The sequence below is a fragment of the Schistocerca serialis genome, chromosome 7 (assembly GCF_023864345.2).
Source record: "Schistocerca serialis cubense isolate TAMUIC-IGC-003099 chromosome 7, iqSchSeri2.2, whole genome shotgun sequence".
Taxonomy (NCBI): domain Eukaryota; kingdom Metazoa; phylum Arthropoda; class Insecta; order Orthoptera; family Acrididae; genus Schistocerca; species Schistocerca serialis.
The window spans coordinates 400,527,483-400,547,001 of NC_064644.1; the positions used below are offsets into that span (position 1 = coordinate 400,527,483).

The 19,519-nt window shown below is 41.8% G+C and overlaps 1 protein-coding gene across 1 annotated transcript in view; it reads left to right on the forward strand.

Moving 5' to 3' along the window:
- The first annotated feature begins 638 nt into the window (after nucleotides 1-638).
- The window catches only part of LOC126413127 (uncharacterized), a 28,104-nt gene continuing 9,223 nt past the window's right edge, over nucleotides 639-19,519 (forward strand). Inside the window, exon 1 of the mRNA XM_050083018.1 lies at nucleotides 639-1,523. Coding sequence (XP_049938975.1) covers nucleotides 639-1,523 — 885 coding nt within the window. The remainder of the gene's footprint in view (nucleotides 1,524-19,519) is intronic.

Sequence of the window (19,519 nt, forward strand, 5' to 3'; positions counted from 1 at the left end):
TGCTACGAAACACCAAGAAATAGCCTCGGATTCGGTACTGAACAATGGAAACGACCCAAGCAAGTCAAAAGTTAATGCCAGGAGATCACGGAACAAACATAGAGTGAAGTACGGCACTTGAAATGTAAAACATTATTCTCACCTGGAAAGGTGAAGGTCCTAAATGAAGAACTGAATAGGTACCGGTTACACATAGTGGCACTGCAAGAAATGAGGTGGCCTGGAAAGGGAATGCATTAATGGAAGTGGTATAGCTTCTTCTATAGCAGAAATAAAGAAGATAAACATCAGTTTTGAGTGGGCTTGGCAGTAGCCGACGGACTAAGGGGAAATATCATGGACTTCAAGGCTGTTAATCAAAGTATATGCTGGATAAGAATTAAAGGAAAATGCTACAACGTAACTCTGGTTTCATTCCATGCACCTACAGGAAGATACAGATGACAGTGAAAAAGGCAGTTTCTACGAAGACCCAGAATCAGTGTGTGAAGATGCACCATCATACGATGTGAAGATTTTCCTTGGTGATGCCAATGCTAAAGTAGGAAGAGAAGATATTTTGAGACCTTACTCATGATTCCTCTAACAACAATGGAATGAGATAAAGCGTTCTGGTAGCTTCAAAAAACTGAAGAAATATGAGTACCTACTTTCCTCGCAAAGACATCCATAAGATAACATGGAAGTCACCTGACCAAGAGACTCAAAACCAAGCAGACCACATACTTGTGGATGCCATACACAGAAGTGCTATCCAGATTGTAAAATCTCAAAGAGGTGCAGAAATACGATCAGACCATTACCTTGTTGTGACAATCATAGAGGAGAGAATAGAAAGCCGTAACAGCAGGAGAAAAGAAGCAGAACAGAAAATAAATGCAGACCTACTGAAAGAGGACCACATTGAGGAAAGATGTGCATCTGAAATTGGAAATATGTTTGCTTCCATAGAAAAAGAAGACGAAGATAATATTGAAAAGTTTTGGCCGAAAATAAAGACCTGTTTAAAAGATGCTGCAAGCGAGGTGCTCAAACCAATGGAGAAAAGGAGGAAGAGCAGAGGATGGTTTAATGATAGGTGTAGAGATGCGGGCACCAAGAGAAAAGCAGCGAAATTATTATGGCTGACAAATGAACAGGATGAAAGAACAAGGTTGGGATACATGGAAGCAGCTAGAGAAGCAAGACAAGTCCTCCGAACAGAAAAGCGAGAGTTCATAAACAGTAAAATAAAACTGGCAGAAGAAGACCAGACAGTAGGAAGTACAAGAGACTTCTACAGGACAGTCTGGTTCTTCAAGAAAGAATACAATACAAGGAGTGACGTGATCAGAGGTCAAGAAGGACAGATAATCACGGATGAAATGAAAGCTATGGAGGAATGGAAAAACCTCTTAGAAAACCTCTTGAATGTGTATGTAAACACCATGAGTGCTACAACAGAAAATGAAGAAGGAGAATCATATAAGGAAAACAGAGATACTGTACCATTGGGGGAGTATGAACCACCAAGCGTGGAAGAGGTAAGAACGACGATAAAACTGCTGAAGAGGGGGAGGGCACCAGGGATAGATGGCATACCTGCAGAGATTCTAAAGGAGGGAAGAGCTACTCTACAAGCGAGACTATACCACTTAATTTGCTTAATTTGGAAGAAGGAAAGGATCCCAGAAGAATGGAAGGAGTCTGTCATCTGTCCTATACTAAAGAAAGGAGACCCAATGACATGTAGTAACTATAGAGGAATCACAGTACTATGTTCAGCTTATAAGATCTTGAGCAAGTTGTTACTGAAGCGACTAACACCACATGTCGAGAAAGTACTGGAATTCCAACAAGCAGGATTCAGAAAGGGAAAGGCAACTGTAGACCATTTACATACAATACGGTAAGTGCTAGTAGAGTGCTGGTAATTCAGCAAAAATGTTCACTGCCTTTTTGTGGACTCCCAAAAAGCATATGATAGCGTGAATAGACAAGCAATATTGCAAGAACTCGAAAGGGCTCAAGTTCCCATAAAACTCGTAAAACTGACACAGATATGCACCCAGGAGACAACATGCATGGTGAAAGTAAATGGAAACATATCAGAGACGTTCAAGGTGAGGACTGGAGTGCGACAAGGAGACTGCTCTCCCATCTCCTGTTTAACCTGATACTGGAGAGAGCCCTGAGAAAGGTAGCAAGTCCAGAGGCAGGAATACAGCTACGAAGAAGGATCAACACCCTGGCCTATGCAGATGATTTAGTTTTATTAGCAGAGAAAGAGCAAGACCTGGTTCAGATGACAAGAACAGTAATGGAAGAGGCAATATGAGCAGGCCTGAAGCATTAATGGAAGAGGCAATAAGAGCAGGCCTAAAGTTGAAAATCGATAAGGCAAAATACCTCGTAGTCAGCAGAGGAAATGATGGCAGACCCCTGAAGGTGGAGGACAAAATCTTTGAAAGGGTAAAAGACTTTAAATATTTTGGGGCTATACTCAATGAAAGAAACGAGATAGACCAGGAAATTATCGCACGCATACAAGCAGTAAACAGTTCAAGGTTTGCTGTTAAAGTCCTGGCTTCTACCGAGATCCTCAAAGATCAAGATCTACAAGACAATAATACAGCCTGTATTCTTATATGGAGCAGAGACCTGGACCATCGCACAAAAGATGGAAAGAAAACTCCTGACATTTGAGAATGCCATCCTCAGATAGATTTTTGGGCCAGTAAAGGATGGAGATGAATGGAGGAAAAGAAAGAACTGTGAATTGCAGGAGCTATACAAGTCGATGGACATCGTGGCAGTGATCAAAGAAAGAAGACTGAAGTGGTATGCACACGTAATGTGTCGAGAAGGCTAGATCATCAGGCAGATAGTGGAGTAAGATACGAACGTCAGTCAAATGAAAACATTAAATATTTTTTCAAATATTATTTTCTGTGCAGAAGTGGTACAAAGCTGTATCACTTTTCAACATAATCTTCCCCACGCTCAATGTAAGTCCTCCAGCGCTTACAAAGTGCATAAATTCCTTTAGAAAAAATTCTTTTGGTTGTCCGCGCAACCACTCATGCACCGCGTGGCGTACCTCTTCATCAGAACGGAACGTCTCTCCTCCCATTGCGTCTTTGAGTGGTCCAAACACATGGAAATCAATTGGGGTAAGATCTGGTGAGTATGGAGGTTGAGGAAGACACTCAAAATGCAGGTCTGTGATTGTTGCAACTATTGTACGGACAGTGTGGGGCTTTGCATTGTCATGTCACAAAAGGACACCTGCTGACAACAATCCACGACGCTTTAATTTGATTGCAGGCCGCAGATGATTTTTTAGATCTGTGTGCGATTCACTGGTGACAGTGGTCCCTCTAGCCATGTAATGCTTCAAAATGACGCCTTTTTCGTCCCAAAAGACAGTCAGCATAACCTTCCCTGCTGATGGGTCTGTTCTAAACTTCTTTGGTTTTGGTGATGAGGAATGGCGCCATTCCTTGCTCGCTCTCTTCGTTCCGGTTGGTGGAAGTGAACCCAGGTTTCGTCCCCAGTAACGATTCTTGAAAGGAGCCATTACCTTCTCATTAACAGCACCGAAGAAGTTCTTCACAAGCATCAACACGTCGTTCTCTCATTTCAGGAGTCAGCTGCCGTGGTATCCATCTTGCAGACACTTTGTGAACCTGGAGCAAATCATGCACAATGTGGTGTGCTGACCCATGACTAATCTGTAAACATGCTGCAATGTCACTCAGTGTCACTCTGCGGATCTCCTTCACTATGGCTTCAACTGCTGCAGTATTCCGTGAAGTCACAACTCGTTGTGCCTGACCTGGACGAGGAGCATCTTCCACTAAAGTCACACCATTTGCGAACCTTCCTATTCCATTCGTAGACTTGCTGCTGTGACAAACATGCATCACCGTACTGAACATTCATTCGTCGATGAATTTCAGTAGGTTTCACACCTTCACTACGCAAAAACCGAATAACAGAACGCTGGTCTTCCCTGGTGCAAGTCGCAAGTGGGGCGGCCATCTTTATACTGATACTGCGACGGTATGTGTGCATCTGCACTAAGCTGCCACCTACAGGCCATTCTGCACGCTGTTTGTAACATGCTTATCAACTTACGGAATAAATTCGATTTGTTATTAAAAATTTAAGGTTTTCATTTGACTCACGCTCCTATTAGAGCCCAAAAGACCACAACTCCGATGAATCAGGTCAGAGAGGATATGAATACGCTGGGGCTGTCTGGAGAAGAATACATGGACCGAGGATGCTGGAGGAGGCTGATTGGTGAGGCCAAAGACCGACTGCGGTCTGTGTGGCCGACTCAGTAAGTAAGTAAGAAATAAAAAACTGATTCATCGCCCTTGGAAATTTGCATAGCCGATTGTAAGTCATACACCGCTACAACAGCATTCGATTCCTCCTTATATACTTCTTTTCCTTTCTGCATATTTCTTTCTCCAGTATATGCTCATCATAATATTCCTTCCTCTTCTCTTTTTCATCCACCTCAGCATTATCATGGGCGCAGCACGTTTCACATAAGTCTGTTTTGGGTGTAAAGAATGAAATGTTAGAATCTTCTGTAAATGTCAGATAAAACATTACATGTTCACAAACCGGATATTCTTTTCATTGCAGTCAGCCATGTAGTCTCTGTGAATGTCCGCAACCATTTTTCTTCCATCAATAAAATGGTTATTTGTGTTGGAACGAGTATAATGACTTTCGATTTTACGAATTTTATCGATGAAGTTTTTAATACCTTCCTTCAAGTCCTCATCAACTTTCCTATGTTTTCCACGTATTCCCCGGCGATCCTCTTCGAGAAGAACACATGCAAGCTTATTTCGTTTTTCCTGTACCGTCCTAATGGGCGATCGTTCGTATTTGATGTGCTCTTGACAAACAATTTGCACATCTGACTTTCTGATCATTCAGTCGGAAATAAAAGGCGTTATTACTATCACTTTGCTTGCTTTTACCACCAACACGCACATACCGATAATTTGGCTGAATGGGCTCCATATTATTATGAATATTCTGTCGTTTGTTACATACACAACGAACGCTAGAAATTAAACATCTATATCCGTTCCTCTTCTGGAAACTTCACAGAACATTTCCATTTACACTTTTTCGTACACAGAGGTTCCATTTTCCTCTTTTCGGATTTTGTTGCCTTTTCACTGTTTCTTAACTTCTGATTAACATTCCTTATCCAGATGTGCTCACTGTTTTCGTGCGTAATTCCTTTCTTTGCCGAACTTGTTAATACTATGGAAGTTTCAACTTGGGCGATATTAGGAACACAGTTCCCTCTTTTCAAATTAGCTGTCCCGCCACTGTCACTCTCACTGATAACGTTGGGTGATACATACGTGGCATCACTATCATCATCATCATCATCATCATCATCATCATATCCGAAAAATGAACAGGAACTTGAGGAAGAGTATGACCTCGTTCTAGCAGATGAACTTCCAGCAGAATCACTCTTCTACAATTGCAGCTGACTTGGTGGCAGCAGCTAATACAATCTCTTGAAACTTAAAAATGTCGTATTAGAGTGTAGAAGGCCATGCCGCAGTGGATACACCAGTTCCTGACAGGTCACCGAAGTCAAGCGCTGTCGGGCATGGCTGGCACATGGATGGGTGGCAATAAGGGCCGCCATGCGCTGTTGCCATTTTTCGGGGTGCACTCAGCCTCGTGATGCCAATTGAGGAGCTACTCGACCGAATGGTAGCGGCTGCGGTCAAAGAAACCCATCATAACGACCGGGAGAGCGGTGTGCTGACCACACGGCCCTCCTATCCGCATTCTCAACTGAGGATGAGACGGCGGTCGGATGGTCCCGATAGGGCCACTTGTGGCCTGAAGATGGAGTACTTTTATTAGAGTGAAGAACTCATTGTTACAAAATCAAAACACGTGGGATATATTTTCGTGAAGAAAAAACAAGTAATTAATAACCTACCACTTTCTTCTGAACGTACTTCGCTAGACATAGAGTTGGTATTCAGATTGGCAGAAAGAGCTGATGAGGTACATTTTACATGCCATTCCTCAACATTTCCTACTCTTTTCTCACTGGAAGTAAAATTATACTACCGAATTAACTATCTCACTCATTCGTACCAATTGTCCAAGTCCATTTGATGGTCATAAAATATTGAGTTACGGTAAGTTATTGCAACATTACTGACATAAATATAGGCATTTCAGAGTAAAACGCAGGCTGGGCTGGGCACCATTAAGACGTTTTTCGTTGCGAAGGAATCTTCTCACGTAATTTCAATCACGAACTTTCTCCTCCAAATGCGAAAATATTTTGTTCACACCGACCTACATAGGGGAAAAGATCACCATGATAAAATAAGGGAAATCAGAGCTCGTACGGAAAGATACAGGTGTTCATTCTTTCCGCGCGCAATAGGAGATTGGAATAATAGAAAGTTGTGAAGGTGATTAGATGAACCCTCTGCCATGCACTTAAATATAATTTGCAGAGTATCCATGTAGATGTAAATGTAGATGTTGTTGACACCCTCTATTTATTACTGTCGCAGAGTACAAGAATACTATTTACACATGAAAACAACTTACATGGTGACAATTATTGAACTATATGAAATAAAATCGTCGTAGCTTGTGAACGGTTTGTGTTAGGACGTTAAAAGTGGACAGTTGGCCGCGTGGCATGATGGGAATTAGTATGGACATGTATGGTTTGATTTAGCGACGAAGCCCACTTTCATTTGGATGGGTTTCGTCAATAAGCAAGATTGGCGCATCTGGGGGACTAAGAATCCGCATTACGCGATCGAGAAGTCTCTTCATCCTCAATGGGTAACTGTGTGGTGTGCAGTGTCCAGTCACAGAATAATCAGTGAGATATTCCTTGATGGCGCGGTGACTACCGAACGGTACGTGCGGTACATAAAGGTTTTGGAAGATGATTTCATCCCAAGTGACACTGATGTCGACAAGACGTGATTCATGTAAGATGGCGCTCGACTCCATCGAAGCAGGTGAGTGTTGGATGTCCTGGAGGAGCACTTTGGAGACCGGATTCGGAACCCAGAGGGCACTGACATGGGCCTGAATTGGCCACCTTATTCTCCGAATCTGAACACATGCGACTCCTTTTTGAAGGGCTATGTTAAAGACAAGGTGTACAGAAATGACCCCAAAACCATTGCTGAGCTGAAAATAGCCATACAGGAGGTCATTGACAGCATCGATGTTCCGACACTTCAGCGGGTCACGCAGAATTTCGCTATTCGTCTGCGCCACATCATCGCAATCGATGGCAGGCATATCGCACATGTCATAACCCAAATCCGAATATCTGTGCTGACGATTGCGTGATTAATAAAGTTTGTGCATGCAGTAGTTTCTAACAAAATTACGTTTTTCTCGTACAGTTCAATAATTGTCAGCCTGTAAGTACAGTTACATATCAATGTTCATGTAACTTTAAACTTTGGTGCTATTCTGATTTACCAGCCGCGGCGCGTCTGAGCTATGTTGTTGCTGCTCAACGATCACGATGTGGGCGAGCGGCGCTGCGCTCTGACGTAAGTAGATATCCAGCAGTGGCGGCGTATGGAGCTTCTTGAGAGTGTGTCTACGTCGACTTTTCTCAGTCGTTGCTGCATCAGGCTGAAATTGTTTTTAGCTTGTGATGCCATAGTGGCGTACCATCTGTAACCTGGGACCTCATTCTTCGGAGGATACCACAGGTAGATACAGTTTTCAGGGATGAAAAAAGTAGTTTTGGGACAGAATTTTCCTTCACAGATGTTATGCCAATGGTACAGCATCTGACTGAAAAGAGGAGATAATACAAGCTAGTAACTTACATTACACGAGTCGATCTTGGAAAATCTTCCGATTATGTCAACAGACTACGCGGTGGAAACTAACGGAACGAAGTGGAATACCCGATCATCTTATCTTAATTGTTAGAAGATTATTTTCTGGGAACTGAACGAAAATGCAAGACCGTTTGACTCATACTAGCACAAATACGGGAGTCAGAGAACTGTTCAGTTCATCATTGTTGATTCTTTCTGTTTTAAAAATCGAAAAGACAATCCCCTTTGGGAGTGATATAGACTGTTTTATTAATGCTCTTCTATTTGCTGACAACTCAGTTCTCCAAAGCGAAACTGAAAAACTGAAGTAAAATAATTTCATGGGGAGTAACTAGTTCTATGCTACTTCGGTTGTATCATCAGTTGTTTTAATAGCAGAAACTTAGAGTGAAATGTCGTTGGGTACCAATAATCCTTAAAAAAGGAAGTCAAGCACCAAAAATTTGATTTAGTTTTAAGAAACAGTAAAGGAAACAAAAATAATTTTGTAAAGGAAATTAAAGTAATAAAAGCTTTAAGGTCTGTCGATGACGTAATTCTGTACAGACGGCAAAGGATTTGGAAGATTAAGTGAACGAAACTGACAGGGCCTTGAAAACGGGTTATAATGTGAGCGCTAACAAAAGTAAAACAAGGGAACGGTATATAATAAAATTAAATCAAGTGATGCTAATGGAATTAGACCAAGAATGAGACATGCCGAAAGTAGTGGACGAGCTCTTATGTTTGGGCAGCATCGCAGCTGACACATTTTCAATAGCAATAACGACATTGCTGAAAAACACACAAATTTTAATATCTAACACAGATTTATGAGATAGAAAGTTTCGTCTGAAAGGATCTGCCTGCCTCATAGACATATAGGACAGAGGATTGTAAACGGGAAGCCGTATAGACAGAAAAGATAATAGAAGGTTTTGAAATGTGGTGCTACAGAATAATGCTGAAGATTTTAAGAGGCACTAAACTGAATTGGGAGATGAGTAACTTATAGCACGTCTAGATTAAAAGAAAGGGTATGTGGAAAGCATACACAATGAGGTATCAGCGAATACCAGCAGCAAAATGCATACATCCCTGTGAGATGCTCCGCCATTTTTAATGCACTGGTATTAGCCTTGATCACTGTATAATTTTATAGTGCCTTACGCGTTTCGGCCGTATGCCGTTCTCAAAGGCTGTACAAGAGAAGTACATGAAAGGCTGCCAGTGGAAAAACATTGATAAATTTACCTAAAACGTATATCGTAAAAACACAAGAAGCAAGACCTCAGCGAAAAATCATTGATAAAATTCGTGAAATGCACATCGCAGAGAAAGGAAGAGAGATGGAACGTATCAAGATATCTGTAACAAATTCTTAGGCAAAAATAAATTGAATTTGTCGAACGTGTACACAAAACATCTGGTCTACCTTACTTGATAACATTTGAGTACAAATTGACTGTTTGTGCGCATCGAACTATGACACGAAGAATACCGCCAGATGGCAATACCATACGGCGTTTATGAAAATTATATGATTTTAAATACAGAAGTAATGATACAATTTTTTTGGGGTTGGGGGGGGGGGGGAGGGGAGAGCTATCGATATTAGCCACAGATGAGCATTGAAATAATTCAATGGCGAAAAATGACAATTTACGCAGGACTGGTACTCGAACCAGTATTTTCCACATTATGCTAGCGGCCGCCGTAACTGCTTCGGCTATCCGAGTACACCTCCCATTCGACACAAATGCTGAACTTATCGCACACTAGTAATTAGTGTCCCAGTCTGCTTACCTCATTTGCTCGCAGCGTTCCCTTTACCCCGCAGGAGGTTTAGACTCTATTGTGAATCCGCATTGAGGATATCATAGCAGTCAAGCTTACAGATACATGTGCGGTGCCTTTCCGTTGGACATGTCCAACAGAACGGACACTTCACATGCAATTAGTCTAATAGATACAATTGATCGATGTCTAAAATACTCCTCTGTCATACAGACGAGGGGGAGACTGAGTCAATGACTAAATCACTGAAGACTAAGGCCTCTCATGGATGTGATAAAGCGTGTAGGATAATATTAAAGTATTGTGCTGCACATGTTAGCCCTGTTCTTAGGCATATTTGTAATTTTTCCTTTAGCAATGGTCAGTTTCCTGAACGATTAAAGTAATCAGTAGGGAAGCCGCTTTAATAAAAGGGACAAAGGGATAATGCAGACAATTTTAGACCTATTTCAGTGTCATCAGTGCTTGATAAAGTTATTGAAAAGGTTGTGTATGTAAGGATAATTGATCATTTTATTTCAACGATTTGCTATCAAATGTACAGTTCGGCTTTAGAAGTGATTTAACAACTCAAAATGCTATATTCTCTTTTCTCTGTGAGATACTGGATGGGTGAAACGAAAGTTTTCGAACGCTGGCCATATTTTTTGATTTAACTAAGGCAGTTGAATGTGTTGGTCACAAAATTTTGTTCCAGAAGTTGGACCATTACTGAATATGGGGAGTAGCTCACAATTGGTTCATATCTTAGTTTACCAACAGACAGGAAGAGGTAATTATTCACAATGCTGAAAATGCCTGTGTTGAGGGGTTTGAGTGGAGTACAGTCAAGTGTGGGTACCCCAGGGATCAGTGTTGAGGCCACTCCTGTTACTTACTTAAATAAATGATATGTCCTCTAGTATTACAGGTAACTCTATAATATTTCTGTTCACTGATGACACTAACTTGGTAGTAAAGGACGTTGTGTGCAACACTGGCCCAGTTTCAGATAGTTGAGTTCATGACCTAAGTTCATGGCTTGCAGATAGTAAACTAGTGCTAAATCACAGTAAGACTCAGTTTTTACAGTTTCTAACACACAATTCAACAAAACCTGACGTGTTCATTTCACAAAATGCGCATGTCATTAGTGAAACTGAACAATTCAAATTTCTAGGTGTTCAGATAGATAATAAACTATCGTGGAAAGCCCATGTTCAGGATCTTGTACAAAGACTTAGTGCTGCCATTTTTACTATTCGAACGGTATCTGATCGTTCGACATGAAAATTAGTCTACTTTGCTTATTTTCATTATTTTGTGGTAACTCTTCTCATTCTAAAAGGATATTTTTTGCTAGAAACGGGTGGTTCTGGCAATAAGTGGTGTAAGTTCACGAACCTCTTTTCGACCGCTGTTTACGAGTCTGGGTATTTTGACTATGGGCTCTCAATACGTATATTCCTTACTGTCATTTCTTGTTGACAATATTAGCATATTCCCAACAATAAGCAGCTTTCATTCAGTTAATACTCGGCAGAAATCAAACTTGCATTTGGATCGGACTTCCTTAACTCTTGTGGAGAAAGGTGTGCAGTATACTGTTGCATCCATTTTCAATAAGCTACTGCTCGAAATAAAAAATGTTAGCAGTAATCCACACGCTTTCAAATCGAAACTGAAGAGTTTCCTCATAGATCACTCCTTCTATTCTTTTGAGGAGTTCCTTGAAAAGTTTAGCTGATTCTTGTTGTATTGTTGATTGCGTTTACTTAAACTTATGGATTGACTTCTCTCGGGTTCATAAACATTTTATTTTTATCTGTTATTAGTTTTATGTTGTAGTTTCATGTACTGACATGTTCCATGACCTTAGAGATTTGCTCCTCAATTTGGTACTACGGTATTTGACGTGTAAATAAATAAATAAATAAGGAACACAACAGGTAAGTATATGTTTAATATATGGGTCAAGATAAACATTGAAAAATTAGGATCTGCCAAGTCTTGCGACTATTCGAAGGTTATGAGCTACAATATTCTGTGAACATATCACCAAAAATCTAGTGGTCTTGTGTAACAATATTCCTCATACGATAGAATCAAGAATACGCAAAACAAAGGTAGTAGTGTATAAAAGTAGGATACAACAGATTAAGCATAGCGACAATATTCTGTGACATACTTCGGTGCATACAGTGAGTCAGTTTGTGCTCAGATATCATCAAGTAATGTAGACGAGCGACTTTGCATCCACATTTCATAAACGCAGTTTCGTTTTGCCTAAGAATGTGTTTATAGGTACTTTGGTGAATTCTACCTCTCCTCGTTCTTTTACGATGTGCATATCACATCTTTTATGAACGGTTTTTCACTAAGTCCTCGCTTCTTCAGCTTTTATGACGTACGTTTTATGTTACCGTACCACTGTTTTTTCAAGTATTTCTCTTGTGGAGCCTTTGAGAATGGCGTAAGACCGAAACGCGTAAGACAGAATAGGATTAATAAGTACAGTGGTCAAGACTAAGTGCATCAAAGAACAGTTGATCTGCTAACTGAGGAACGCGTGGACGGTAGAAATAGTAGAGGGAGAACAATACCCATAACGATACTGAGATTCGGGAGGGAGATCTGGACAGTCACGAAAATAATAAAAGGACTTACACCAGAATATGAAAAGAGATATCTGTGTATAATAATAGGGTTAGCAACACTTGAGCGACATAGAAACAAAGATATCAAAAAACAACTCCAAGAAACTGTAATTAATAACACAATAACGAGTTCCAGAGGAAAATGTTTGGAAAATGTGAGACGGAAGGAGAATAACAGATCATTATTATTCTTACTTAAGTATCGTTGTCAAGGAATTTGTAAAGTGAGAAGACAGACACCATGTTGGGCGTAACATTTCTAAGGCCTTACGCATTGTTGGTGATGAAGAAAACGCTATAAAGTTACCTGTTTCCTAAAGTGTTGTTTGGAGATGAGGAACAAACCGTACGTCTACTAGCTCATCATCGCTCGTGAGGGCGAGGGGACGAAATTATAGTTAGGAAGAAAAAACATTCTCAACTTAAATTTTGAAGTCGGTGTCACGCAGATAACGTTCCATTTGCGGGGTCGGTAACCGTGGCAGTGTGTTTGAGGGAGCCAGCGCGTGACTCAGTGTTTTGGGGCCCCCCGTCGGCAGCGCTGATTGAGGAAATTGAGCGACTCCAAACAACTCACGGAGCGGCAGCAACACGGAAGAGGCGCCCGGCGGCGAGAAACTGCATTGGCACGAAGTGAGAGACTTGGCTTCCACACGGCCTTGATGTCAACATAGAGACATCAACGAGAGGGTTGTGGAATCAAATCAATAAACTACGCATATATCCACATGGTTATTACACAATAAGAATGGGCAACCATCAGACAAATGATCGGATTAAGAAAGGTGTAAGACAGTGTGCAGTCTGTCTCCTACACAGGCCGGCTTGTACGAAAGCCTGTTGAAAAGTAATGCCTCTGAATTTTTCAGGTGAAAACTCTTAAATCTTTTTAAATCAAAGAAAATTTATTAACGTTGTACGTCTTTTTCTTCATGTTTACGTATTTATTTCTCAACATAGTATCCCTGGCGACGAACCCATTTCTCCCACCGAGAAACCAGTTTGTTGATACCATCACTGTAGAATGTTTGCCTTTTTGACGGAGCCATAAGCTCTCCTCTGCCCGCGCCGCATCATCAGGATGTTCTTCAGTTGTGGAAACTGATGAAAATCAGCCAAGTCTGGACGGTATGGAGGATGAGCGACGACAGTGAAACCTAGACGTCGGATTATTGCAGATGTCACGGAGCTTAGCCGGCCGCGGTGGTCTAGCGGTTCAGGAGCTCAGTCCGGAATCGCGCGACTGCTACGGTCGCAGGTTCGAATCCTGCCTCGGGCATGGATGTGTGTGATGTCCTTAGGTTAGTTAGGTTTAAGTAGTTCTAAGTTCTAGGGCACTGATGACCACAGATGTTAAGTCCCATGGTGCTCAGAGCCATTTGAACCATTTTTTTCACGGAGCTCGTGTATGGTCTAGCATTGTCACGATGAAGGAGAAGGTGCTCCATGAGTGGACCATCTCTTCAAATTTGAAACTCGATTACAGCAAGCTGTTTCTAACGCACAAACGTAGTTACGTTACACATCGTCAAGTTACTGTGAAAATTCGGAGTTCTTTAGCGACGGAGGGCTGTAAATTTGTAGACATGAAGAATAAATAGCTAGAATATTAATAAGGTTTGTTTTATTTAAAAAGCTTTAAGCGTTTTCACATACAAAATTCTGAGACATTACTTTTCAGCGCGGTTCGAGTATTGGGGGAGCAATGGCCGAAATAAAAGAAACGTTGAGGAGTTAAATTAATACCGGGTGAAAGAGTATAGTGACACGATTCGCTGAAGATATTGCTGTCCACAGTGAAAGTGAGGAAGAGCTACAAGACGAATGCAATGAACGGCCTAATAAGCGCGGAATATTGATTTAGAGTGAATCAAAGAAAGATGAAACTAATAATGACAGGCAGAAATGAGAACAGTTACGAGTTTATGAAACGTGGGGACCCCGTAGGAAACAAATTGAAGGACTTCTACGTCGCAAGCGAGCTCACGTATGATGGCCAAAGGAAGGAGGAGCTAAGGAGCAGACTAGCACAGGCACAGAGGGAATTTCTCGCTGAAAGCATTCTATTAGCATCAATCATAGGCTTTAATCTGAGGAATAAATTTCTGAGAATGTGCGTCTGGAACACAGCTTTATATGAAAGTCAACAATCTAAATTGGGAAAACCGAAAACAAGAGAGTTAAACTCCGTGAGATGTGTTGTCGTACAAATACGCTAAAAAAATTAGGGGGCAGACGAAATAAGGAAGGTGGAGGTTCTTCGCGAGGCCGGTGAGAAAGCAGCGTGTGGGAAGCACTAACTAGAAGAAGGGGCAGGATGACAGGACACGTAATACGACATCAGGGAGTGGATGTCGTGGTGTTGGGTGTAGCCTTAGTGGTAAATAATTGTAGAGAATGGAATATATATAAAAATAATTGAGAACTTTGGGGGTATGTGCTGCTATGTAACGAAGAGATTAGTGCAGGAGAGAAAGACGCATCAAACAAGTCGAAAAACTAATGAAAACAGAAAAAAGTATTCCCTGAACTTATACCCGGTGATACCAAGAACTCACTGATGTACAGGGTGTAAAGCGAAAAGGCCCCTGATCTCAAAATTAATAATGTCGAAACTAAGATTTACAGACGAGTACAACAAAAAATGTTGGTTGTGACAGCTGTAAGAACTTTATACAGAAGTTTCGAAGTAATTTGAAAAGCTGCTAACAAATGGCCCTGTATACTGTGCAGCTCGTACAGTATCACCGTGCATGATTAAACTCGTCCTCTGCAGTCATCTCACGATCGTTTCGAAATGCCCAACACTTGCAGTATGGAGGCAGCGCAAACGAACAATGAAATTTGCCATCACACCCTGTAGTGTCTCTACAGGAATGAATTCAGCTGTCACACAGATCACAGGTCCAAGCTAGTCCAGCGTGGTGGGACGATTGCCGTAGACCGTGTCTTTCACGTGACCCACTCGGAGTTAGATCGGTCAGATGTGGAGGCCAGGCAACCCGTGAGCCACTAAATTTGCTGCAGTCCAACGTAATGATTCTATCCCTGACGCATTGATCAAGAAAACGAAACACCTGTTCATCGCGACGTACTCTGGCCCCATCTGACATGAGTCACTTGGTGTCTGGTCAGTCCTCCAACGCTAGCCGTGTGCGGACAAATTGTTTCCAATTTGTAATGGATTGCTCACTAGTGATCGTTTCCCACATGAAAAAAGGGTCAATAACGCCACTGCCGCACACGCCGGCCAAACAACAACTTAAGAATAATGAAATGGTTTCGCCACACACAAATGGGGGTTTTCGGAAATCCAAGATCGCCAGTTTTCCTTATTCACGACTCGATTCGGTGGAAATGTGTTTCATGTGTGAACCAGATGGAGGCAACATCAAATACTTCATTATTAATCATTGTGATATTCTGATTGCCACCGGTCTTGCCGCAATGGTAACACTGGTTCCCGTCAGATCACCGAAGTTAAGCCCTGTCGGGCTGGGCTAGCACTTGGATGGGTGACCATCCGGTCTACCGAGTGCTATTGGCAAGCGGGGTGCACTCAGCCCTTGTGAGACAAACTGAGGAACTACTTGTTAGAGAAGTAGCGGCTACAGTCTCGCAAACAGACCACATGACCCTCCATTTCCGCATCCAGTGACGCCTATGGTTTGAGAGGTTGACGCGGCGGTCGGTCGGTACCGTTGGGCCTTCATGACCCGTTCGGGAGGAGTTTAGTTTTAGTTTAGTCCAGAGATTCTGATTCACGGTCAGTCCTCTGTCGCACAGCTCGTACAGGTTTTGGATTTTGAATGGAAAAGTGTGTAGGATCTACGTGAGTATCTTCTGCGCACTGGAACGCATCAAACCAGCCTCTGCTGCAGATTCTTCGAACAGATTGCCCTCGTTTTTGCAGAATAATTCCAGAAACCTCGGAATTATATTCAGGAATAACTACAGTTTGCCTGGGGCCAAAATTCCCCGCTAGATCACGAGCCACCCTGACTTTCTGTTGGTATTTAGCGAAGAGCTTGCCAACGATTTTTGGATTTTAAATATTAAATCGTGTCTTAAAGCAGTGCCTTGTTGCAGTAGAAGTGTGTTCTAACCTGTGGCATTCCAGTACCAGAAAAACACCTTATTCAGTGGAGTAAGTGAGTTAAAGCTCTTCCTTCGGTACGCGAACCTCCTTTTACGTTTCACCGTTGGAACTGATTGCTCTGAGCTGCTGTGCACTATTTATAGACACTACGTATTGCGATTACAGCGCTGTGTGTTAGCAGCTTTTGGAACTATTTCGAAAATTCTCAACAAGTTCTGTACAAAAATTTTACAGCTTTCCCAGTAGACATACGGTCTGTTGCTCTCGTCTATAGATCTTAAATTTCGGGATGCCTAATTCCACTGGACAGCCCGTATCAAGCAAATGGTGTCTAGGGTATCTTATACAACCATAGAACGTATCTATCAAAAAATGTATTTTCAGCGACTGAAAGTGATTGAAGCTTCTCGTTCTATGAGTGTTGATGGTGACAATACGAATCACACAATCAATATAAGGATGTCCTGGAAAGAAAATCACAACTAATCGAACATTCAAACAATTGAATGCCATGCGGTAAAAAGTATTCATGTTTGTCCCACTCTCGCCATGTTCCCATCTGTTAGGAGGCAGGACGTTTTGGACTTTATAGTCTTTCGCACAGGTTTTTGAAGGACTTATAAGTTTCTGTGTTATCAGGCATTGAGAAATTTAGATCTTGTGATTAATTCCGATACGTAAGTATGATGAAAACATCATTAGAAAGACATCTTGGACCATTAGAGGGTCGGAGAGTACTTGCTATGCAAGACATGAGGGAGCACAGACAAGAAGGCGTTACCTGGAGTAGTAACTCGAACAACTCATACAAAGAAACACACACTGTAGCGTGAATCAAAACCTACTTGCCCGCAAGAGGAAAAGGTCCCGAGTTTGAGTCTCGGTCCGGCCCAAAGTTTTAATCTGTCATATCAGCGCACACACCGCTGCAGAGTGAAAAATTCATTCTGGAAACAAATTATAAGTATCAACGAACGTACGACTTGTCTGGCTTTGCGGTATTAAATCATGTACACAAACCTCCTTGTAAATCAGTCTATTAGTGAATCCCGTATCAAAATCCCTGTAGTGGATCCTGAGATTAGCCTCCAAAAATAGACAGAAAGACGCTGCCGTTGATTTTAACTTATATACAGATTGTGGTCAAGCTCCGCTGCCCTCTGGAGTTGCTGCAACGGTTTACTGCTTATCCCACCAGACACCGCCTACTCTGTGGCTGATAATCTCGTACCTCCCATCCTTGAGGCGACATGTCACACCAAGCGCCAATTAAATACGTATATTACACACGTGTATTACACGTATTACACAAACGTATATTACACATTTACCATTAATATGATATCTACACGATGGTGCTTCAAATCATAAAGTTTATGATTACTCTGCCTCCAATTTTGCAAATATTCAGAAATAATGTACAGGATTCCTCTTAAAACGAACTGCGAGAAAGAAAATATTGTGCTGTGTAGTGAAATTGAGCGGTTTCATTTCCTCCCTTGCACCGAGTTTTAACTACGATAGCAGGGCATTTAAACCATTAGACAGTTTGTTCTCCCGTATATATTATTTGTCCAATTATATAATTTCAAACAAAAACTGCAAAGACAGCAATGTGTTTTGTTTTATTACTACCAATCAGCTGTAAAAGACAAATGGAAAGTTTCTTTATTGCTTATCAGCTCACACTTAGAATATTACTAAGGAGTATGAATCGTCCCACACATTCGCAGACGAAAATTATGCGAAATGCTGTCATTGCAGCTACTGTCCTCAGCTACTGTCCAGCAGCGAGAGAAGTCTCTCTCATATACCGATGATACTAGCAGATTTACCAATTAATTTTCAGCGACTTCAATTCTCGATCAAGGTTTCCTTTGTAATAACAGTAATAAAAAACAGAGGGGGTGTGGGGGAGGAAGTGGACATAGAGAGGGCAAAGAACGAAATGTTTGGAGATGGAGAGCTAGTAAAGAGGGGATAGAGAGAGAGGGGGGGGGGGAGGGGGATGGAAGTAGTGGACAGAGAAAGAGGATAAAGTGATGAACAAAGAGAGAGAGGCTGATGATTTTAGAATATATATGCGATTCACATTTAGCAACTGCAAAGCACTGCTGGGTTCGCTAGTAAATAAAATACGCAAGCCTTCCTCGTGCATCAGTTTACCTAGAGTTTTATCCAATGGACAGTGCCACTACATGGCCGATCTAAGACCCATCGTATTTATTTATTATTTTATTATTGGACTCTACAAAATACAAACCTGCACCTTCAAGAGGAAATCTTACCTGCAGCCCAGAGAGACTATATGGGGAACACATGAAATAGGCAGGAGTCGCGTAGTGTAAAGTAAACGAGTTAATGACCAGCTTGTATACGGAGAAACACAGACGTTTCAGCATGTGCACAAGGATGGAGTTTGCTTGAACTGTGGAAGATCTGTTTTTATGCAGTCACCACGCTATTAAGGCTGCAGAGTTTTCGAAGAGTTTCCCGAATAGAGTAATGTAAGCCTATTGGCGCCGGACGCTGTGGCCGAGCGGTTCTAGGCGCTTCAGTCTGGAACCGCGCTGCTGCTACGGTCGCAGGTTCGAATCCTGCCTCGGGCATGGATGCGTGTGATGTCCTTAGATTAGTTAGGATAGGTGGTCCTAAGTCTAGGGGACTGATGACCTCAGATGTTAAGTTCCATAGTGCCTAGAGCCATTTGAACCATTTTTAAGCATATTAGCGAAAATTGTATCAAAATCTCTATAGTAGTTCCTGAGATCAATCTTCGCATGCAGCTAGAAAATGTCAACGGGAGATATTAATTCATAATATGTTAATAGATACGTACAAACTCTACCCATTCTTCGAGGCTCCGCAGAATTGTTTAATTCACTCCTTTTCCCGCCAGATACCGACTCCTCTGTAACTGATTAGGTCGCAGCTCCCATCGTTGTCATGAGATGTCACTCCAGACACCAATGAAATGAGGATAAAGTAAGAACCAATCACAAGAGGGACCAAAAACAAGCCTGGGGCATGGATGTGTGTGATGTCTTTAGGTTAGTTAGGTTTAAGTAGTTCTAAGTTCTAGGGGACTGATGAGCTGAGATGTTAAGTCCCATAGTGCTCAGAGC